The sequence below is a fragment of the Mesocricetus auratus genome, unplaced genomic scaffold (assembly GCF_017639785.1).
Source record: "Mesocricetus auratus isolate SY011 unplaced genomic scaffold, BCM_Maur_2.0 Super-Scaffold_100676, whole genome shotgun sequence".
NCBI classification, from domain to species: Eukaryota; Metazoa; Chordata; class Mammalia; order Rodentia; family Cricetidae; genus Mesocricetus; species Mesocricetus auratus.
This window is the reverse complement of record NW_024429266.1, coordinates 87,104,497-87,127,797: the sequence shown is the minus strand read 5'-3', so window position 1 is coordinate 87,127,797 and position 23,301 is coordinate 87,104,497. Positions and strand designations below refer to the sequence as shown.

General features: G+C 43.5%; 2 protein-coding genes and 1 long non-coding RNA gene across 6 annotated transcripts in view; 1 reads left to right on the top strand and 2 right to left on the bottom strand.

Annotated features, from left to right (window-relative positions):
• Window positions 1-4,952, bottom strand: part of Dync2li1 (dynein cytoplasmic 2 light intermediate chain 1) — a 43,149-nt gene extending 38,197 nt beyond the window's left edge. For both annotated transcript variants that reach the window (XM_005077256.4, XM_013118518.3), the window contains exons 1-2: window positions 4,830-4,952; window positions 2,996-3,113 (exon numbers count right to left, since the gene is read on the bottom strand). In XM_005077256.4, the coding sequence (XP_005077313.1) occupies window positions 2,996-3,113; window positions 4,830-4,837 (126 nt within the window). In that variant the 5' untranslated portion in view covers window positions 4,838-4,952. The remainder of the gene's footprint in view (window positions 1-2,995; window positions 3,114-4,829) is intronic.
• LOC121136732 lies at window positions 4,861-11,995 on the top strand. Of its 2 annotated transcripts, none has more exons than XR_005873825.1 (3): window positions 4,861-5,042; window positions 8,722-8,835; window positions 11,627-11,995. It is a non-coding gene; the product is annotated as an uncharacterized LOC121136732 (long non-coding RNA). The 2 variants fall into 2 exon arrangements; XR_005873824.1 differs by having other exon boundaries at window positions 4,861-5,047.
• The window catches only part of Plekhh2 (pleckstrin homology, MyTH4 and FERM domain containing H2), a 97,693-nt gene continuing 83,265 nt past the window's right edge, over window positions 8,874-23,301 (bottom strand). For both annotated transcript variants that reach the window (XM_040737694.1, XM_040737695.1), the window contains exons 25-30: window positions 21,636-21,777; window positions 16,807-16,952; window positions 15,875-16,004; window positions 14,371-14,457; window positions 12,508-12,642; window positions 8,874-11,237 (exon numbers count right to left, since the gene is read on the bottom strand). In XM_040737694.1, the coding sequence (XP_040593628.1) occupies window positions 11,055-11,237; window positions 12,508-12,642; window positions 14,371-14,457; window positions 15,875-16,004; window positions 16,807-16,952; window positions 21,636-21,777 (823 nt within the window). In that variant the 3' untranslated portion in view covers window positions 8,874-11,054. The remainder of the gene's footprint in view (window positions 11,238-12,507; window positions 12,643-14,370; window positions 14,458-15,874; window positions 16,005-16,806; window positions 16,953-21,635; window positions 21,778-23,301) is intronic.

The following is a 23,301-nucleotide window of genomic DNA, read 5'->3' as shown; positions in this document are numbered from 1 at the left end:
GTATGTCATTATGTGTGTGTATGTGTGTATGTCATTATGTGTGTGTATGTGTATGTCATGTGTGTGTATGTCATTATGTGTGTGTATGTCATTATGTGTGTGTATATGTGTATGTCATTATGTGTATGTGTGTAGTATGTCATTATGTGTGTGTATGTCATTATGTGTGTGTATGTGTGTAGTATGTCATGTGTGTATGTGTATGTCATTATGTGTATGTATATGTGTATGTCATGTGTATGTATATGTGTATGTCATTATGTGTGTGTATGTGTATGTCGTGTGTGTATGTCATTATGTGTATGTGTATGTCATTATGTGTGTATGTCATTATGTGTGTATGTCATTATGTGTGTGTATATGTGTATGTCATTATGTGTATGTGTGTAGTATGTCATTATGTGTGTATGTCATTATGTGTGTGTATGTGTGTAGTATGTCATTATGTATGTGTATGCCATTATGTGTGTATGTCATGTGTATGTATATGTGTATGTCATTATGTGTGTATGTGTGTCATTATGTGTGAGTATATGTGAATGTCGTTATGTATGTGTATATATGTGTATGCCATTATACATGTGTATGTGTGTATGTCATTATACATATGTGTATGTGTGTATGTCATTATACATAAGTGTATGTCATTATGTGTGTGTGTCATGTGTGTGTATGTGTGTATGTTATTATGTATGTGTATACATGTGTATGTCATTATACATGAGTATATATGTATGTCATTATACATGTGTGCATGTCATTATGTATGTGTAAGTGTATGTCATTATATATGTGTGTGTATGTCATTATGTATGTGTAAGTGTATGTCATTATATATGTGTGTATGTATGTCATTATGTTTGTGTATATATGTGTATGTCATGTATGTATATATGTGTGTGTATGTCATTATACATGTGTGTATATGTGTGTATGTCATTATGTGTGTGTATGTCATTATGTATGTGTATATGTGTGCATGTTATTATTCATGTGTGAATATGTATATGTCATTATGTGTGTGTGAATATGTGCATGTTATTACGTGTGTGTGTGTGTGTGTGTGTGTGTGTGTGTGTGTGTATGTATGTGTGTGTGTGTGTGTCCCTGACAGGAAACTGTTGATATGTTAGACACAATATGAAGATCACTCTCCTCTCTGGTGTTGTAGTCCCAGCCCTTGGGAAGTTAAATCATGTTCAAGACTAGCCTAGGCTATATGTAGTGATACAGTTTCCAAAAATTTTTTTAAATGAAAAAATATTAAAAGGAAACAAAACTACCCTACTCCCAGTGGCAAACCTATGCTCATATAGGATATTGTGTTAGAAACTATAAACATAATACCTATGACAGTTTTATTTATGTGTCATGCATGTGTTTGTGTGTGTGAAGGTTGGATGTTGACATCAGACATTTTGCTCAATCATGCTGCATCTTATTTTTTGAGACATGGTCTCTCACTGGACCTGGAGTTCATGAAGTAGACTGGACTGGCCAAGCTTCAGGGACCTACCCCTGCCCATGTGATACACCCTAGCTTTTACATGGAGATCTGAATTCAGACTAGGCACTCTACCAACTGAGACAGCTCCCTTGTCCACGGAAATTTTAATGCTAAAGAATTAAATTCAGATTTAAATTAAAAAGTACGTAGGTGAGCCGGTAAGAAAACATTTGAAAGTACAGAAATTAAAAATAAAATGAAAATACAATAATTAAACATTTACTGTCCAAAATTATTTATCTTTGCACATTAATGTAATGCATCAAATTATACATAAAATGTATATCTTGCTTATTTCAATTCACACTACTTGCTTCCAAAACTTGTAACCTTTTTCTTTTGAACTTTATTTTATTTTTATTTATGTGTATGGGAGTTCTGCCTGTGTGTAGGTCTGTGCACAGTGTGCATGCCTAGTGCCTGGCGAGGCCAGAGACAGCTTCTGACTGGGACTAGAGTAACAGGCAGCAGTGAGCTGCCACTGGGCGATGGGACTCAAACCCAGGCCCTCTGAAGAACAGCCAGTGCTCTAAACCGTTGAGCCATCTCTCCAGCCCCAACTTTTTTCTTCTTATATAATTATTTATGCCAGTAAATATGATCTTTAATAATAACAAAGATTTTAAAAAGCCCAAATGAAGATATGTAGTATTCTGGGGCTATTTTTGAGCAGACACTGAGACATGAGGGGTACTCAGGCTACCCACACAGCATGTAGCTTCACTGGTTCAGAATTTCATTTATGGATGCTTCCTGTTTTTCAGTGCCCTTACATGGAGGCATGGACCACAGAGAATGAATAGAAGCATGAACTCCAAACAGAACAGAGCGTGATGCTACACAGACCCTTGCATCCTCCCGGCAGCTTGCAAGCCTTGACCTTTCGTGGACAGGGTCACCAGCAGCCCTGCCTTGCACACAGGGATTCTGTGTGTGTGTGTGTGTGTGTGTGTGTGTGTGTGTGTGTGTGTGTGTGTGTGTGTGTGGACATGACACATCTGTTCTCGTTGTGGGACCACATCCCGAGTCTTCAGCACACTGGGCCAAGTGGCCTGCAACCTCATTTCCCCCACATTTTCCAAAACAATTGTTTGATAAACATCGCTAAAGCAGCTCAAGTATTCCTTCATAGAGATTCCTAAAAGTGAAGTCACTGAATCCACAGTGTAAATATTGCCAAGATACTGACTTACAGATTTAGGGTGCTGACTCAGACATTTAAACGGACCTTGGCCTTTATATAAAATCGAAGCAGAAGATCTGAATACTTTCAACGTGTGAAATAAAATTAGTTAAGAGTCTTCCTAACACTTTGTTCATGGTTATAACTTTTCCCAGAGCTATGCTAAGTCCTTTCTAATTTATGCTAACTCAGGGTGACCATATAATTAAAGAGTTGAAAATATGAAAAATTTGTCAAAGTATTAAAGCAAAATTTGTCACTGATTGCTAAATTATCTCAATAGCTAAAGAATATTACAGCATTACCCCATTTTTACTGCCAATGAAGAAAACAGACTTTTCTCCAATTTCGGCTCCGTCTCCTTCAGTTCCGTGACTTTTCCTTTTTTCCACTTCAGCTTTTGCGATTTCCCAGAGAGTTTCACTGCGTAGGAAGTAGAGACACAGAAGGAATGCTTAGAAACAGTTAATTCCAGCACAGAAACTTTGTTTCAGTAAGAGTTGTAAAAAAAACAAAAACCCCACTATTTCCCGGGAGTCGATAACTAGGTAGAACACTGATGGAAATGGTCCATAAGGAAAACTGAAGCTGGTAAACTGAGTGTCCTAGTCTCCATTCCACTGCTGTGATAAAACACCTCTGTCTGCTTCAGTTTCAGGAGTCATGGCTAGCGGGTAGCTCAAGGCAGCAGGAGCTTGCCGCAGCTAGTCACGCCCACCGTCAAGAGCTGAGAGAACGCACTCATGTCTGCTTGCCTTCTTGGGTAGACTAGCTGGCCAGGAAGCCCCAGCGATCCTCCTGTCTTCAACCCCTCCCCAAAGTCGCGAGTTCACAGACACCCTTGGTTTTCACCAACTCATGCTTGAACATCCAGCACTTAATCCATCGTTGAGCAACTACTACATGCAAGCCTCTGCGCTAATCGCCGGGCTCAAGGCTGCTTTCTTGGTCTCTGAAATACCAATTAAAAACATAAAAAAAAAAAAAAAGAACGTCTGCTTTTGGGGCCGCAGTAATAATGGTTACGGTGTCCCTGTTCATTTAGTTTTAGGCGCTGGCCTTTTAAAGTACAAAAGCTATTGATGGCCTATAATTATTACTAGACACGCACCAGAAACCGGGGTGATGATATAGTTAAGGGGCAACGTGCCTGCCTAACGTGCATTGAGTCTTTGGGTTCAATTCTCAGAATCCCAAACAAAACGGAAATGCTTTTAAAAAAATGCCAAGGCAGGAAAACAATGCCAAAATAGAAATCCCGAAAAGTCGCACTGTGCTGTTTTATTTTATAGCCAGCGGTCCCCCTCCTCCCCGCCCCCCCCGCCCTCAACTCTGCCTGCATCTTCTTGCCCTGTTTACACAGCATCCCTCCAAAAAAGGGTTTATGTTTCTCCAGTGCCCAGTAAAAGGAAAGGATTCTTCCAGCTGCCTCCCCACGCCCTCAAAAAAAAAAAAGCCAAAACAAACAACAAAAAAGTAAAAATAAAAACCCCAAACAACAAAACCCCAAACCCCTGTACCCATAGCCTCACTACGGTAACCAATCAGAACGCGACGCAAAGCTGACTCATTTCCAGTCCCAAACACCATCAACCCAACAGCAGTTCATGCCTCAGATCCAGAAGGGGGCGAACAGTCCCTGGCCCTCTCTCCCCGACATCCTTGCAGGCCTTTGGGAGGTCCGGGTACTTTAAAGGACCTTGGAGAGAGGAAGAGCTCAAACTTATTTTGCAAGCCATCAGCACCCCCAACCCTCCGCCCTCAAGGAGGTGCTGCACTTCCCGCATCTCAAGTAGCCAAGTCCTGCACCAGGAGGCAGTGGGCCCTGGGGAGGTGGCTTTGCGGTCTGGTTCAGCACCGCGTGCCCTGCAGCCTGCAAGGGCAAGAGGCACTCGAGAACCATCTATGCAATCAGCGAATGCATGGGGTCCATACTTCCTAACCGCTTACTGATCTACTTGTTTGTGACAGAGGCCTGGTTTTTTTTTTTTTGTTTTTGTTTTTGTTTTTGCGCGCGGGGGGGGGGGATTGGCGCGGTCCAGACCCACAGTCTCCCACAGCGCCAGGACCGGGTACCCCGTCCCACCCTCCCGTGCCCCTTCCATGTCGTGAGCGTCCCGCCCGTCGGTTGAGCAATACCTGGGCATGGTGGCTGTGCAGCCCCAGAAGTCCTGGGCTCCGCGTGGGCTGACCCCGGGCGGGCTGCGAGCTCCTACGTGGGCTAGAGAAAGCGGGCTCCTCGGTTGTCATGGCAGCGACGTCGCGGCAGGGAATGCGTGTCGAAGAGCGACCTCATGGGAAATGTAGTTCTCTGCCTTCAGATCATATCTCAACCTCTAGGATGCCAGAAGGGTATGGTGAGCATCCTGATGCATCTGGGATCAAAGGGTTAGGACTTGAAGTTTTTTTGCTTTTTGCTTTGCTTTGTTTTTATTTCTATCGAGTGCCGACTGTATGCCAGAGGCCTCTGCTCTCTGGTCTTTAACTCCTCCACCCCCATTGCCATGATTTGGGAACAGAAGCTGAAACAAGGCTGAGCTGTTATCTAATAATTTGGTAGAAGAAAAATTCAACAATTAAAATCAAAAGAAGGTGCGCAACCTTCCCCCCAGCATTCTGAAGGGTTGACTGATGTTTTATAAGGCAGTACATTATTTATTAATAAGTCAATGAAGTGTGTGCCTCTCTTACATACTTAATTTACCTTTTGAAGGTGAATTTCATTTGTTTGAACTTTATGGGCTCTTTATAGACACCCCTCTGTAGTTTTTTTTGTTTTTACTCTTAACTCTTTGCTCTTTGGGGCCCCATCACCCAGCTCCCAAATAAATCACACATGGAGGCTTATTATTACTTACAAATGTCTGGCCTTAACTTGGCTTATTTCTAGCCAGCTTTTCTTAAGTTATCTTGTCTACCTTTTGCTTCTGGGATTTTATCTTTATTTCTGAATACCTTTCTTTACTTTGTATTCTGTGGCTGGCTGTGTAGCTGGGTGACTGATCCTTGATATCCTCCTTGGCTTCTTGCTCCTCAATCCTCTTTTTCTTCTTGTTTATTACCTCTGCCTGCCAGCCCCGCCTATCCTTTCTCCTGCTCTTTATTAGACCAATCAGGTGTTTTAGACAGGCAACGTAATGCAACTTCATAAACAAATGCAATGTAAAAGAAGGTAACACATCTTTACATCATTAAACAAACGTTCCACAGCATAAACAAATGTAGCACATCTTAAAATATTCCACCACCCCTCTTTATATGAATCCCCATAAAAGCTATATGGACATAGACAAAACCCTGTGCTATACAGAGTAAGAGGTGAGATAAGAACCCAGCCTTTAAAACAGGTGTACACAGCTCATTACAACCAGAATCCAGGGTGAGCAAGCTATTGTAGAAGAGTTGCATAAGCAGCCATGCCTGAAGAACCTGTCCAAGCATTCATGGCAGGTTTGGTATTTGACCTGTCCCGAATGCTTGCCTGTACTGGCTATGAGGAGCCATGGAAGATTTTAAAACTGGCATGCTTTGCCTGGCCCTGTGTTTGGGGGAGATAAGTTTTTGCAGCTGTGGGGGATTTTTTTCCAGGAACCTACAGGACCATATGGAGTCTATTAACACCGACAGGAAAGTGACAGAGTTTTTATATCTTCCCCTTTGTTTTCAGCATTTCTTGCAGGAAAAAAAAGGATATACAGAGAGGGAAAAGAGAGCAAGAGATGTGACTCTGTGCTGGAACTCTTGTTGAGCATGTGAAGCTTCTTACATTGAGTCCCCGGCACTTAAGAAAAAGACAAAAAAAAAAAAAAAGAGAGAGAGAGAGAAGCAGGAAAGATGATGATGGGGAAATGTTTATCCCAGAAGAAATAAACATTCAACATTTTGACGTCTCTCATCAAATTCTTTTTCTTGGGGTTAATACTGAATGTGGTTAAAATCTGGGTTTTAGGCATGTATTCCCACATATCAGTTATAAAGTCATCAGAACAAGACTTGCTGGCTGCACATTATTCTACTGTACAGATTTGTTTTCATAATTTCTTTTGGCATTCATCCAATGCTGACTTGGCTTGACATAAACGTGAAATATGAATTGGGTTAATCAGAGTCCTTCCCTGGAATTTTTCAAGTGATGATTGGAAAAAGCAGGTCATTCCCTTTTGGAGAAAATTACCATATGTTCTGCTAAATGTAAAGTACACAAAGCAGACACAGCGTATGAGCATAGAGTCCTGGTGCAAATCCCCAGGTTTTCCCAAGGCCCCTCTGCCTGCATCCTTTTCTTATGACTTCATTTAGTTATTTGAGGCATCCTACTATCTTTGTAATGGCAATGAGAGAAGTGAATTTTCTTATTGTTTTGTGAGTTAGTTCAAGTTGAACTTTAGAAATTTACCCCAAACTTCTCTGCTTTCCCGAGATCTATATTAGTGTAACGATTCAGGCATTATGCTGGCCTGCCCCTGTCACCTGGCAGAATGCACTCAGGCAGTGCCCTGGTCAGCCCAGGGGTCCATGATTACTAGTCTGCATGCAGGTTCAAAGGACCCCTTTAAAAGAAAGACCCTCCCACTTGCTCTCTTCTCTGCAGTTCCCCTGGGGCAGACAGGACTTTTCCTGTCTCCCTCTTCTCTTCTGTCCTCTCCCTGTCTCTTTACCTCTTTTCTCTTTCCTTCCCCTCCCTTCCCTTCCCAATAAAACTTCTCACTTAAGCTCTGTCTGCCTGGCCTGTTTGTCCCCCCACCCCAGTCACCCTCACCTGCCATGAATCCACCAAGGTCCCCCAGCCAAGGTTCCCCACGAGCTTTATCATAACAGATAGTAGTAGTAACAGAGGGATGGAAAATCCTGTTAACCAGGGGATTAAAAGTTTCTCTCTGGCTGCAAGTCCCTTCCTTCTCTTGGGGAAAAGGGAAGGGAGGGGAATCTGAGCTGTGCTAGCAGAGAAGGGTCTCTACGTGCTCCTTCTTGTCCCTCACTGCCCTCTGTCCCTCTTGCCCAAGCCTTAGCCCCATGAGAATCAGCTTAGGGCCAGGAGGAGTGCAGATTCTGTGGCAGCCCAGAGGCAGCACACGGGGAAACCATTCCGGAGACACTGAAAGCCTTTACTGGAAAAACACAGGAGGCCATGATGCTTAGTTCTTCAGGATTATACTCCAGTTCAATTAACAGTAAAATTGTTCTAGGAACCTGGTCATATTTTTCACTGTGGAAAACTGCCAGGGGCCCATAGAAGTGGCTCCGTTTCATCTGGACTTAAGGTCAGAGAGTTCAAGCCCATAGTATAGCTAAATGGGTGTGTCACCTTGACAACAGGATATTTGGTTTAGGGAGTGGGGACTCGATGTTTTGGGTATTGAGAAGGTAATTACACTGGCTTGTTCTTTGTATCTCAGTAAGGAAGTCTTGTGCCTTCCACCCTACTGACTGGGGTTTATAAGAACTTTGAGTAATAAACTTGGGGCAGATCCTGGTATTCATTGGGTACCCTCCTGAGTCTCTCTGTCTCCTGTCTAATTCGTTCCTCAATCCACACTTCTCCTTCCAAGCAGCAACCGGATTAAGTCCACTGGACCCAACCAAAAAACACTGGCAAACAATTGACCAAGAAACACATTCGGGCATTGGTGGTGCACACCTCTAATCCCAGCACTCGGGAGGCAGAGGCAGGCGGATCTCTGTGAGTTTAAGGCCAGCCTGGTCTACAGATCGAGTTCCAGGACAGCCTCCAAAACAGTACAGAGAAAAAAAAAAGGAAACACAGATTTTGGGGACAAAGTCTCTATGTAAGTTGTGGTTAACAACTCTTATAAATTGAGTTAAATTCATAATTATTCATAAGGAATGGCAGTATTTGCTATTAGGGCACACACACACACTGCAGAATATTTTAAATTAATTTTAGACCTAATCCAATGAACTCACTTAAATGAAAAGGGGGGTATATTGGAAAAACAAATCTGTTTGCCTCTTCACATAGTCTGTATGTATCCATATGCATGTGTATTAAATTTACAATTTGTCTAAACAGTTTTCTTCCATGTGAATGAAACAACGCCACACGGAAGACACAATGAATGCCTGAGGAGGTGATAACTGCCACTCCCTCTGAAGCACACCCCAGCTTTGACAACGAAAACATTAGGTATGGCTCGAGAATTATTCAAAAGATAATGTTCAAAATGGGTCTCACAAATCATTTATTATGACTGAAAGGAAGAAAAGGATGGGTGAGAAATATTACAATTAAACATGAAACATTATTTCTCTTGTCACCAAATCATAATAATATACTTGCATTCTTAAAAAATGTCTAGATAAGTAATTTCCCAGGAAATAACATTTCCACATCATTGGTTACAGAAAATTGACTTCTTTCCATCAAAATATTTTATTTCTGCTCTGTCAAAAACAAGCATAAAGTCTAAGGCACCATGGCTTAAGCTAAGCATTCACTAGTTTGAAAGCTCAGGATGGGGCATATGGGGACTGCTCACCAGATGGTGAATGAACTGTTGTCTGAGAATAACGTTCTCACACATTAAGAACTCTGCCCCGTCTCTGACTTGCCCACTAATGATTACTAAATGGTTTTATGGGCACTCAAAAACGCAACTGTATCCCAGTCAAAAACTCTGAGAGTCACCCCCAAATGTGTAATCATTTATTCTAAAAAAGGAATCTGTTCATTGGGTGAGTGGTTGCGGCTCAGAAGATGGAAGGGCAAATAACCACTGAAAACCCAATTTCTAGGGTGTTTTAAAAATATCTTTGTCATTATGACTGTATGTCCTGTATGACTCGAGCCATATGTTTCTTGACTTCGCTCCTAAGGGCAGAACATATTTAAAAGGTTCAGTGTGAGAACAGGACACTCCCCCAGGAAGAAAGCAGCAAAGGAGAAAATACAAAGGCTCTGCCAACAAATTAGTTGGGCAGCTAGCATTTTCTCAAATTGGTTTAAAAAAATAATAGCACACACAGTGATAAATATATGTCTAAAATAAATACAAATATGCTACACATAAATAAAATTAGGTAGACTTGTGGTTATCACTCTTACAGTGAGCATTTTTATAAAAGAATGTTCATATCATATCACAGTTTCATTGTTATCATGAGTACTAATTCCATATCTTTGGCATAGCCTGGACTGTACTGACGGCTTACGGCACTGTTATGATTTAACTATGTTCCTAGATGTGTTGAAGACTTGGCCCCCAGGTGGCGATGCCAGTTTAAGAGGTGGTGGGACTTTTGGGTGTCACTGGGAACAGCTTTGAAGGTGTACCTGTCCCTCATTCCTTCCTCGCTCTCTGCTTCCTGTCCATCCTGAGTTGAAGAAACCTTTTATGCCACATGTCCCGCCCCCATGGGTTCTTCCCAGCCGCATGAGGCCAAGCCTCTGAACTCCCCCAAACAATCCTGTCTCCCTTCGGTTCTGTCAAGTGTTTGCGACAGCAATGGGATAACTAACACACATGGGGGCGTCTCAAGACAATTTCAACGACGAATTACTTCCTTTGGCATTGGTATTTTCTATTAAGGTTTACTCTGCACTTTGCTTCTAAACTCTCACCAGGAAAGACTGTACGAATGACAGAGCATTAAGACCTTTGTTTCCAAAGATCCCCTTTGTAACAAAGCAAGGTCAAGGTGACCTAGTGTTAAACACAGTGAAATGTGGGGCACTTTTGCAGCAATCTTAGGCTGTGTTGCTAGGACTCAACACCTCCTTTGAAATCCCACGCTCCAGTGATCTGCAGAGGCCACACTTTCTGATACCACAGAGGAGGCTCTGGCTAGCTACCGCCTGTCTTCGCATGTGATGACTCATAGACTCGGGAGACTTACTGCACTTACTCTAAGAATTTGCCCCCTGCATGTTCCCACAGCTGATTCTTACACCGAACCTCATTCTTTTCCAAATACCACTTCATTAGCTAAAAGGCCCATTTAATTACAGTACTTACAGTTTTCTTTTTTGGCAGTGAGTTTTTGCAGATAGCCAACTGGTTTACCAAATGAGAGTTTGGAATCTCCCTTTCAAAAGACTGCCAGGATAATTAAAAGTGGAGGGGGGCTTATTGCACAATGTCTGATGGCCAAGAAGGGAGATGGGATGGAGTGGAGACAAATTCTAACCTACTACTGTGTCTAAGACACAGTGAGTGTATTGGCACAATTCATGTTTCTGTTTTATTGTTATCCAAATATTGAAGAGTCAGACAAGAGAGTAACCCATTACTGCTAAAGTCTGGAGTGCTGGTGAGCGCGCCACGCTGGCAGTGTGTAAAACACTTGTTTGTAGCGGGCGCAGCCGCTTTGTGGAGAGCCGGGAGTGAAGGTCAGGTTCAGGAGCTTTCAGAGCAAGGTGGGGCCTTTGCTGGGCCTGCTGCTGGACAGAAGGGGCTGGCTGCCCATGGCCCTGGCTTGGGGTCCTTGGGTCCTGGCGGAGAGCAGAGCGGGGGCAGAGAGGTGGTGGAAGGCTTTCTGCTGATAGGAGTTGTTGATGTAACTGGCAATCAGAAGGGTGATCTCAAGGATCTAAAATGAGAAAAACGGTCCTGTTAGGCTCCCGAGTTCTCTCTACTGTCCGTGCGTGATTTTAATTGTACTTGCCCAGCCCGCCGCCATGCCCTCCTCTGAAGATCATCGGTTCTCAACTTGTGGGTTGAGACTCCTTTTGGGGTGGCATATCAGATAATCTGCCTATTAGATGCTCATTACGATTCATAACTGTAGCAAAATTACAGTTATGAAGACGCATTGGAATAATATTATGGCTGGGTGCAGGTCACCCCAACAAAGGGTTGCAGCTTCAGGAAGGTTGAGAACCACTGGTCTACATCTCAGTTTTTTTTTTTTTATAGTTTATTTTAACTTTAACGTGCCTGGCACCATCAAGGTACCATCACATTTTCCTATTGCTTCAGTCAACAGAAAGAATGAACCTCAAAGCCCAGTCAAGCTGATTGACAATGCTGGGAAATGTGCCGGTCTGCATTAAGAATTTTAGAGCATCATATCGATTCTACTAAAAACAAGCACCGAAGTTACTGTGATCTTTTGTACTCTACGGTTAACTGCTCTCGCTTAAAACACAGAACTAACTAGTCAGAGCAGGTATCTACCATGAGACAAACAAACGGACTTGAGAAATGCCTAGCTTCGGATCCCTAGGACCCACGGGGAGTGGAAAGAGAGAAATGACGCCAAGTTGTCTCTGACTTCCATAGTGTGCTGTGGCATGCACACAGAGACACACATGTAACATAGACACTGAAATAAACTTTTTTTTAAAACTAAAATTAGATTTATTTTTCAGTACTGGGGCTTGAACCCCAAGGCTTCACTCACACTACACTCAGACTCTGCATCAGACTGTAGCCATGAACCTCAATTACCTGTTAGCACGTAATCTTTTAAAAAATTGCTTTACTGAAAGATGTTGAAACTATATAGTTAACTATAACAAAGGGACATGTACACCTTAACTATAAAACTCTGCTCTTTAATAATCCCATAAAAAATAACCCCACAATAACTCACGACTCACCACACACACACTCTTTTGAGACAGGGATCTTAAGTAGCCCAGGCTGCCCTGAACTCTACCCCACCCTCCCGAACATACTCCTGAATGTGGGCAGATGATCCAGGTAGGGTCATGCAAAAGAGAGTAGAACTCAGATTGAGTAATTGAGGATTTGAGCCCAGGGTTGCTTCAGCGACACCTGTTCTATCTGGAATGCCCTTCGTGTCTTCCTGTGCAAGAGCAACCGGTTGAGAAACTGGCGGAGACGGGTCTACTCACCTTGGGTTTTGCCATGGCAAAAAGTAACTTTTCTGTTGGCCTGTCCTTTGAATGAGTATTAATGACAACCATAAAATCGTCTTGACACCCTCCAAAGGTCATCAGGCTCTTGTACGCGTAGCTGACCATTAACCTCTTCCAAGAAAAGCAAAAGGAACTGTTAATGGGCTGTCCACACCCAAAGAAGAGGAGAAAATGCTAATATTGATACTATGGCAAATGCGAAAATAATGTCTCTCAGATCAAATCTATTGTGGCTAATGTAAATAATAGTTGTACTAAGGTTACTTAGGAATCATCAACCTACACATTTGATCCTGAGAAACTCAAATTAGGAAATATAAACACCTATATTCACAGCACCCAGTAGAAAATATTTGGTAATGTATTTTTATATGTCCGCTCAGATCTAAGGAACTGATGGTTTTAAGATCCAAATGGTCAAAGACTGTACTGGCAGATCCATATGGTTCCCCTGCTAGGCAGACTCTGGAACAAACAGAAACGGTTCATACTGTTCAGTGTCATCCTGTTCTAAATTCCCACAGGTCAATATCCTGTGCCACCAGATGGGAGTGTGAAACACCTTTATAGACAACTGTGTTAAATGGTCCCCTGCCTGCTGAACAGCCAAACCATGTTGTTATCATCGTGTGTGTGTGTGTGTGTGTGTGTGTGTGTGTGTGTGTTAAACAATGAAAGAAAAAGAGGCCAGAGGCCATTATGAAGTTGAAAGAGAGTGGGTTTGTGTGTGCATGGGAGAGGTTGGAGGTATGAAAGGAAAAGAGGAAATGAAATTTCATCTCAAAAACTAAAACCAAGAATTTTCCAGGGCTATCTCACTATTGCCACAGGAAAGGATCTCCCACTGTATCTTTAAAGCAGCAACCATTACCCACCAGACTGAGAAATTTAGGGTTGGGGTGTGTCGCTCAGTGGCAAAGCACTGGCCAAGCATGTGTGAGCTCCCAGCACAACAGCGAAAATTACCAGATAGCCTATGAAATATGGCAGACGATAAATTCACATAAATAAATGAACACATAAAAGGAATACTTTGATTTCTTTTTTTCTATTTTGAAAATGGAGACAGGATCTTGCTGTGTAAGCCCACTCTGGCCTTGAACTTGCAACCTTCCTGTTTCAGGGTCTTCAACGCTGGGGCTACCATCATGTGCCACACTGTCCACCTCAAGTTCACTTTACATTATATACTCTATGTTTTAGTCAAAATTTAATCTTAATGTAAGTAGACATGGTGACATTATGGAAAGCTATACAAAATATGCTATAGAAACATCAATGAAACTGAAATTTAAACTTTGGCAATACTTTTTAATATCTTAAACATTCTTATTTTATACATTAAAAAAACACAAACTGTGGAGGGCCAGTGATATGGCTCAACGAGTATAGGCACTTGCTGCCAAGGCTGACCACCTGAGTTTGATTCTTGGGTCCCATAGAGTGGAAGGAAAGAGCCGAGTCCAGCAAGTTGTCCTCTGACCTCCACTTGAGTACACACACACACACACACACACACACACACACACACACACAGATAAAGGATTACCATAGTACTTAAAAATACCAACCAGAGCCATGACTGTAACTTAATCCCACCATCTTAATTATTTTTTTTGCATACACAACACACAGCCTGTCTCCTCTCATTTAAAACACCAGACTGTAACATAATTGTTCCTGTAAAGTGACTATTAGAGGGTTTCAGGAAGAATGTTGTCTAAGCTCAGGGGACAATCAGAGCACAGAAATTCAGAATCTCATGACCTTCCCCTTACTGTATGTACCTTGAGCAATGGAGATAGGAGGTTTAATGACAGACATCGGGTTTAATCTTACCATGGTGGTGTACTCTAGGATGCTCAATCCATTTTCGTGGATGGCCAGCCACACAAAAGTGTTGCCAGATGATGAGGGAGCTATGGGCTACAGAGAAGTGAAAATATGCTCTATTATGGATGCTAAGCAAAATTACAGTCATATTTTCAGCCTAGATGCACATAAGATCTGCCATTAAACACCCCCCCAAAAAAACCCCTGATAATCCCTGCTGTAAAGGTGGTGTGTCACGCTAAAGGGAGCAGCAGACATTGTCTCAGGCCACCTGACTTGCAGGCTCAAGTCTTTATTCAGTAATGAGTGCATTCAGACAAACACCATGGGTCAGTTTTCTTATCTTTCACACAGGAACACTGATCTTTGCATCTTGTGTTTTTGTGTCACAGATTTAATAGCTGTCGAAACTTTTACTGTTTGGGCTGGAGAGATGGCTCAGAGGTTAAGAACACTGACTGCTCTTCCAGAGGCCCTGAATTCAAGTCCCAGCAACCACATGGTGGCTTACAATCTTCTGTGGTGAGATCTGGCGCCCTCTTCTGGCAGGCAGATATGAATGCAGGCAAATACTGTACATATAATAAATACATCTTAAAAAAAAAAACCAAAAACAAACAAACAAAAAATACGGCTTCTAGTTCCAGTAGCAAAAGTAATTTATAACACAGCAGTCAGTGAGCCGGAGTTATTTCTAACCTAATAGTGAGCCAGACAGAGATAGAACATGCCTGGAGTTTGACCTTTCTAGTCCATGTTGTTTATTAAAAGATGAGGAACCTGAGATCAGGCAGTTTGACCAAGTTGTCCCAAGTATTTATTAAGTGGCAATGGCTTCCAAACCCTGACGGTGGGCCCCGGAAGAGGATGGTAGCTCAGTCTCAAGGAGCACGCAATGCGAGAGTACAGAAGCCGGGATACAAGCCAGGATGAGTTTATCTTTGAAGCCAAAGAGTCCCAGGTGGCACCACGCAAGGAAAAGACCGAAGGACACAGTGTGAGACCAGTCGTGTGACTTGAGGGAAGCGCCTGCTTTCGGCATGTATGCCAGAGGTCCTGGATTCAGAGCCCAGCGCCAAAACCAAAAAGCAAAATGCTCCCAAAAGAAAAGGTCTAGGCTTTCCTTTAGGGGTCAGGGCCAGCCACCTCCCAGGTGGCTAGTTTACAGGCCTGTTGCAAAGCCGGTGTTTGCTGGGAACTGCCTGGAAGTTTGGTACAACTCATTGGAGACTGAGTTTTATGCCTCCAGGAGCTTAGCACAAGGCTTGCCAAACAGGGTTCGGTAGATGCTCATTAAATAATTAAGCCAATGAGAAAACGATTTACGGTGAGTGAGTGAGTGAGTGAGTGAGTGTGTGTAGGGGGGTGAGTACCCAGAACTTTGTGTCTTTAAGTTGCTGGGAAATTCCTCATCTTTTAATAAACCCAAAGCACGCTGTATTGGGGTAAATGTGACCAGCCAAGTTCACAGGGGTTTTTATGATGTGTCCTCCTTCCCATCCTTTCTTACTTTTGCAAAAAACAACTTGGCACCAAAGAAGGGCCACTTCCTGGCCACTGTCAAGTAAATGCGTGCACAGTCAGCCGCGCTGTGTCCCCGGAGGGCCATCCATCTGGTTGAGAGTCGCTGGTAAAGCTGCCTAAAAAAAAACCCAAAAAAAACCAAAAACAAGACACAGAAGCAAAACCATAAGTATTGAGTCATCCTCCTAGACAAAGCCCCCTTCAGCCCATGCCAAACTCCCTTGCCCCCAGCCCCCACCTTTCTGGTGAATTTTCACCAAATTCTCCCATGATACTCAGGTGTACAACACAACCAACCAAGTAAATCTTTATCATCTACAAGGCTAACATTAAACATAAGTGTAAGTCAGTTTGCCAGGTAATTTCTCCTGAGAGTATTTTCACTCTTCAAAGTTCTGAAGAGCCCAAATGTTACAATCTGGAGGAATGTTGAGTTCATTGCGTCTCACACTGAACCCAGGAAGCTACTTTCACTTCATAGGCAAAAGCTTCTTTATTATCAGGGTTAACCCAGGATTAAGATCAGACGACACAGTGGTCTTTTTATTTAAAAAGTTGTTTCGAACTGGATATCGTGGTATACACGCCTATAACTTCAGTATTTTTGAGGGAGAGGCAGGAGGATTGGGAGTTTAAGGTCATCTTTAGCTACCTACCAAGTTTGAGGCTAGCCTGGGCTACACAAGACTGCCCCCCAAATATGTAAGCTTATTTATATCATCATTCAATGAATATATACTTCAAGTATCGTGCCGTAAGTGACAAATAGATTCTAAAGTTTTGAAAGACATCTTAAAATATGTAAAACCTCTTGGGAGCACATTGGAATTAAAGATCCTAAGAGAAGCTTCAAACAGAAAAGTATACTAAAATGCTAGTGTAACTCTACCCTCCAAAGAGCTGAAAATAGTGTCTTACCGTAACTGTTCTTCAGAGCAGCCTTCCCTGTACCTTTTAGGGTAAAATTTTTCTATGACTTGTTTGAGGTTTTGGTTTGCTTTGCACTGGTTAGTCACAAGCCCGGCTGGAGTTGAGAAAGGTCTCTCAAAATCTCCAATCTCCACCTGATGGGAGAGCCCCCAAAAGAGAAGACACAGGGCAATGAGAACAGCTTTCACACAGAAAATCGCTTTCCGTCACCCGAAACATTCTCTGTGATCAGCAAACACAAGTCTGCCTGTCACAATTGGGAGGCTGTAAAACTTACAATCATACATCCGAGCTGTTGTTTTTAAGCATCAGTTTTGCCTGAAATTTAACTTAGCAGAAATTCTGTGACAAACAATCCGGTCCCATTTCTACTCGGAACTCCTGTCATGAACTTTTCGTGTTGCCATGACAGAAAATTCTGACGATAGCAACTTAAGAGAGAAAGGGTTCATTTTAGTTCACAGTTGGTTCCATTTCACAGTCTGTTGTCATGTGAAATCCACATGACAGGGAGCAACGGCTGCAAGCTTGCATTCTTCTGACCATGGGCAGGATGAGACCAGTAAGGTGTTCACAAACTGTGAACCAAGGGAAACCACCTCCCCTGAAGAGACTCTGAAATACTTCAGAGTTGTGGTAGAATATTTATTATTTTCAGGTGTGTGGCTTTTGTTTATGCTGTATTTGTTTAACTCTGTGAAGCTGTGTGACTTTGCCTGTCTAAAACACCTGATGGTCTAAGGAAGAGCTGAACGGCCAATAGTGAGGCAGGAGCAGGGATGGGTGGGGCTGGCAGGCAGAGAGGATTAAATAGGAGGAGAACCGAGGAGCAAGAAGACAAGGAGCAGAGGATGTCAGGTGCCAGCCTCTCAGCCAGTCATGGAGTAAGAAGGAAAGTAAGATAATGAAGAAGAAAAATAAAAGCCCAGAGGAAAAGGGTAGGAATAAGTCAAGCTAAGGCTGGGCATTCATAACTAAGAATAAGCCCCTGTGTGTAATTTATTTGGGAGCTAGGTGGTGCCCTCCCCCACAAAAGCCAAAAGCATAAAACAGTGCACAACACAGAGTATTCTATCACAGCAACAGAGAAGAAACTAATCCACCCTCTTAATAGTATTTGCTAAAAGAAAACAGCCTGATTACTGAGTATAACACAAGATTGTCTTTCATTGTAAAGTCCTATTTTAATCACTAGTAAACAAGGTGAAATGACAGTTAAAAATAAAAAAGGTGAGAAAAAGACTAAGAAATTCAGCAACAGTATCAATTGGCCTTTTTAGGGGTCTGTTGCATACAATGGTGGTGAGGGCCACACAGTCTCATTACTTCCCCCCTAGATTTTCTCTAAGAACATTACTGTTCTCACCAACTCTTGGCTGGAGAGGTGGATCAGTGGTTAGAGCACTGGCTGCTCTTCCAGAGGACCTGGGTTCAACTCCCAGTACACATGGGAGCTCACAGCTGTCTGTGGCCCTAGTTCCAGGGGGTTCCGATACCCTCACACAGACACACATGCAAGCAAAACACAAGAGTACATAAAATAAAAATAAATTCACCAACTCTTCCTATTAGTGGATTAGTCTGAGGAATATAGCCCTTTGTTCCCTACACTCCTTTCCTTATAGACCGTGCAGAGGCTATCCTCAACCTGCTCAGAATCTCCCTGTCTGGTACCTGACATACCAGATAGCATATCAGTGACTGGAGACAGTCAACTCAGATAACCCCTAACATGCCCTCACATGTTAGAAATACATATCCTTAAGGGGCTGGAGAGATGACTCAGGTTGAGCACTGGCTGCTCTTCCATAAGAACCTAGGTTCAATTCTTAGTATCCATATGGTGGCCCACAATCATTTGTAACTCAAGCCCCAGAAGATCTGATGTCCTTTTCTGGCCAAGGATGCAGATGCATGTGGTACTCCCAGACCTAACATTCAAGCACAACCTCATACACACAAAATAAAAATAAAATCTCAAAAGAGGAAGATTTAATTTTTCTTAGAGACTTTTTAAGAGACAAAATTAAAAACTGAAGAAGATAAATGTTAGAGATGAGAGTGATTTTCATGGGGCATTTATACCCCTGGAAAGGTGACCCCTAGCATGGCAAGCAGCCTGGGTGGGACCTCTCTGTGTAGAAAGTGAGGGTCTCCCCCCTTTCTGTCTTTCCCATTTGTAGACAGAGAGCACTGAGTGAAGCACACGTGCTTTCACGTTCCGATGATCTTAAAATACTCTCAAAGCAAACTCAGTGACTAAGTGTTCAATCTTCCGAGAACAAAACTGCTCCTGGGAAAGACTGCTAAACAGGAGGGACAGGAATAGCGGTGGCCCTGGGGGAAGCCAGTCAATGATACTAAGCAGAGCCAGCCACAAGTATTCATGAGCCACCAAGGTTTTATACTGCAATACACACATATAAAACATCACAGAAGCTCCCCAGAGTTTGAGCCGTTTGAGCCTCCAGGAATTTTCAGAAAGGTTCCCCACGAGGGAAGCTAAAGGGCAAGATGAGATTAGCAGGGGACGGACAGAGGCTGAACCATTCCAGGCACCTGGGCCAATCACTAAGATTAGTACAGTCTAGAAAGGAAGCAGGTGCCATGCAGGGGTGAAGGGTTTTGCACACACCCGTGCTCCAGGCAGGAAGAGTTAGGAATTTGAGGCAACTGAAGCAGCAGCCAGGGGTAGATCATGAATGGCCCTGGATATGAATGAAGAGGTGACATCTGGTTTTTGTTGTCTCCTTCTGAGGTGCTAATGCCATGCAAACAACTCCCCATGGGCAGGTGACACTCTGCTAGCTTCCAGTCTCAGATCTACGGAAAATGGCAAATTCTCTTCCATGGTCTCTTTTGGAGACTACGTACGACGTTTGCCACTCAACCACCATCCTGGTTGGAAACTCAAACAGTTCCCACATGAATACAAGTAGCTATAGAGTGGGTGGTTTTTGTAGAAGTCTCAACTGCACCACAGGCAGACATGCAAGCGATAGAGCCTGTGATCTTTCTACCTTTGCCTCTCAGGTGCTAGGGTTATAAATTTACAGGCATTCCTCACCGCCACCCTCAACTCAAAATCATTTGCTAGGCAGCAATGGGTAACTGGGAAAAAATCCCTCTGGCAGCTGTGTGAAGGATAACTTCGTGGGGGGACCACCTGAGAGAGAGAGGCATAGGTTCAGAAGGTGACCGGAGAGCAAAGGGTGTGAGGGAGGTCTGAATCACGGGAAGGCAAGTCAAAACAGAGAGTGGCGAGCAGAGGACCAAGTGTGAGTTTAAAGTGAAAAGATGAGGCACCAGTGAGCAAGGGGGAGAGCAGAACAGGAAAAGGCCATGAGAACTGCTGGAGTGAAACCCTGGAGGGAGGACTTCCTGGAGTGGAACCCAGCAGCGGTGGGGGCTTGGTGGGGAGAATTAAGAAGGACAGCGTTGTGATGAAGATGCAGAATGTGGAGAAAGGGGACTATAACTAATATACTTTTCTTTTGTCTTTTTTTTTTTTTTTTTTTTTTTTTTTTGGTTTTTACGAAACAGGGTTTCTCTGTATTGTTTTGGAGGTTGTCGGTCCAGCCTGGCCTCGAACTCACAGAGATCCGCCTGCTTCTGCTTCCTGGGTGCTGGGATTAAAGGCATGCGACACCACCGCCCCGGCCTAATATACTTTTCAATGGGCTGGATTTAAGGAGTGATGGGGGACGTCCTTCTGTATATCCGTTTCTCCTATTGGCTGATGAATAAAACACTGTTTGGCCAATAGAGGCAGGAAGATAGGCGGGACTGGGAGACCGAGGAGAATTCTGGGAAAGGTAGGTAGAGAGACTGGGAAGAGAAGCCATGTAGTGGAGGAACGAGTAGGTTTATAGAAATGGGTTAATAATTAAGACAGAGCTAGCCAGTAAGAAGCCCTAGCCATCAGCCAACAGTTTAATAATTAATATAGTGTCCATGTGCTTATTTGGGACTGAGAAGGGTGGTGGGACCTGGTGGCAAAAAGCTCTATCAACAAAGGAGCCCTTTAGACACACATGAACTGGAGTGAACAGATTTGGTGAGGGCGGCGGCTGAGCTAAAGAACAAATGAGATGTCCTAGGATGATGTGTAGGGTGAGAACCATGGATCAGAGACCCGGGTATCTGTCCACGTGGTACTTCCTAGGGAAGTTTTTATCCCCCTCCTTGATTATCCTGTGCAGACTCCCCCCTCCTGAGTATAGTGTCCTTAAATGACCTGGGCATTGGCTGCTTAGACGGAACTACCTCCCAGCCTCCTACGGAGGTAGGCAAGGTGATGGTTTAAGATCTAACCAGGGGCTGAGATACAGGTACATAGTCACCATGCTCAGAATAAAATACCATCCTGTTTGGTTAAGTCACTATTAATTTGTGTGTATGTGTTATGTCCAAACTTACTTCTAATTTATATACTAGGTAAATAAAAGAAAGCACTCTAGCTCTGTCCAAGGCGTGTTCCTATTAGGTTGCAGGTTGCACACAGTGTCTTTAGGACCACCAGTCTATACTCAGGCTCCTTCCTTCATTAAATGCAAAGCTTTGAGCAACCCCTTCCAAAGAACCAAGAAATGCATTTCCCTTTATGGAATGTAGTGTCTTACCCTATGTTACCACAACTGTCAGGAGTCAGAAAATAAAAATGTAATAATAATGCCTGTGGTTTTTAAATGTCTTCTTAATCACAATAAAATGAATTGAAAGCCTTGCTGAGGGCCTCCTGTCTTGCTGCATTTAACAGAAGAAACTGGCATCTTCCCATGTCCTTATACTATTCTGTACAACACAGGGGAAGTTACCTGAGCTAAGAGCGCCGCCATCTCTAACGCCAGGTCCTTGTTGAGCGGAAAAAGGCCATTTATTATCTGATCATTTGTCTGGTACAGCAACAGTAGCTTCTCTCTGTCAGTCTCTCCACGAGTTTGCATTGAGAAATACAGTCTGGAAAAAAAAAGAGAGAAATGCCTCATGATACGCTTATTTTTCTAATTAAACATCCTACATTTACTGTGTGTGCATGTGTGTACGTGGTGGGGGGGTTTGTGCACACGTGCACATACGTGTGTGGAAGTCAGAGGACAATGTGTGGGAGTTCTCTCCCACACTAGTTCTGAGGATCAAACTCAGGGCATCAGGCTTTGTGGCAAGTGCCCTTACCCACTAAGCCGCCTCACCGCCATCCCCGCCCCCAGCGCCCCCACTTGCTACCACAATAGAGACAGAACCAAGTACAAGCAAGGGCTCAGCCTCTGAGCTCCACTACATGATACAAACAGACCACTGCCATCGGGGAAACATGGGACAAACTGCTTGGAAGTGGAAGGACCCTTCTATTTACAGGAGTAAATACAGGAGTAGCTAGGACAACTATGATCCACCACGCCCGGCTTGCGGCACGACTTTTGTTTGCCCAGGCTGGAGCTCCCTGTGCTGTGGGGCACAGGTGTTGTGGATGTGCAACGTGCTAAGACAACAAAGTAGGTGAGCAACACCGTGATGTAGGAGGAAAACAATGCCGCCATTAACCATGGGACTTACTAGAGGCGCACACAGATGAGGTAATAAAAGGGCGGCTTACCACACCGCTAACCACACCCACTTTAGGCATGATTAAAGACGGTATACAGACGTAGGCGGTGAACTATGTCACTAGCCAGGCCCACTTTTGGGCATGGCTAGGGGCATTACAGAGGAAGGTATAAAAGACTGAACAACGGAAGTCTCGGCCTCTTTTTCTGGCTTTCGGCTTCCAGTTCGATGGTAGAAAACTACTTGGCTCATCTGGGTTACTTGTTTGGTCTCTTGTGAGTAATTTCTACAATAAATACTTATTTTTACTTTCAGTGAGTGTGCCGTTTATCGTTGCAGCATCACCGAGACAAGCCTGAATGTCGGGATGACAACACAGCGGTGAGGGAGAGAGAGGAGACCTGTGTGAGCACACCCCTTAGTTACAGCATCTGTCTCTGAACATCAGGGCAGGAGAGGCCAGAGACATGGCGAGTGATCTCAGTGAAGCCTGTCCTACCCACGGTTCTGACCATCTTCCTGCCAAGCCCGGCTGACAACCAGACATGTTTCTAGAAGTCAACCACAGCCCCATTTCCATCCAAGATGGAAAATGCAAAGACAAAAATGCAGGATTGTTAAGCAGACCGGAAGATGTAGAACAGCAGACATAGACAATACATGCCAAATGTAACCAGGAAAGTGGTATGGCATGAAGATAGAGAGGTTGGAGATGAAAGGTTTTACAAAGGGCCCATTTCCTCACTGAAGTAAGGAACTACACGGTCCATTCTCGAGATCCACCGGGAAATGGGAGAATTCAGCCTGGGAAAGAAAAGTGAAATGCTTCAACAAAGCAGGGGATACAATCCCACACATGCATAGTCCTGGAGTCCGGGCTGTAGGAGGGCAGGCTGAGACTCCGAGGAACTAGGCAAAGCTCCGGAAGAACAAGGA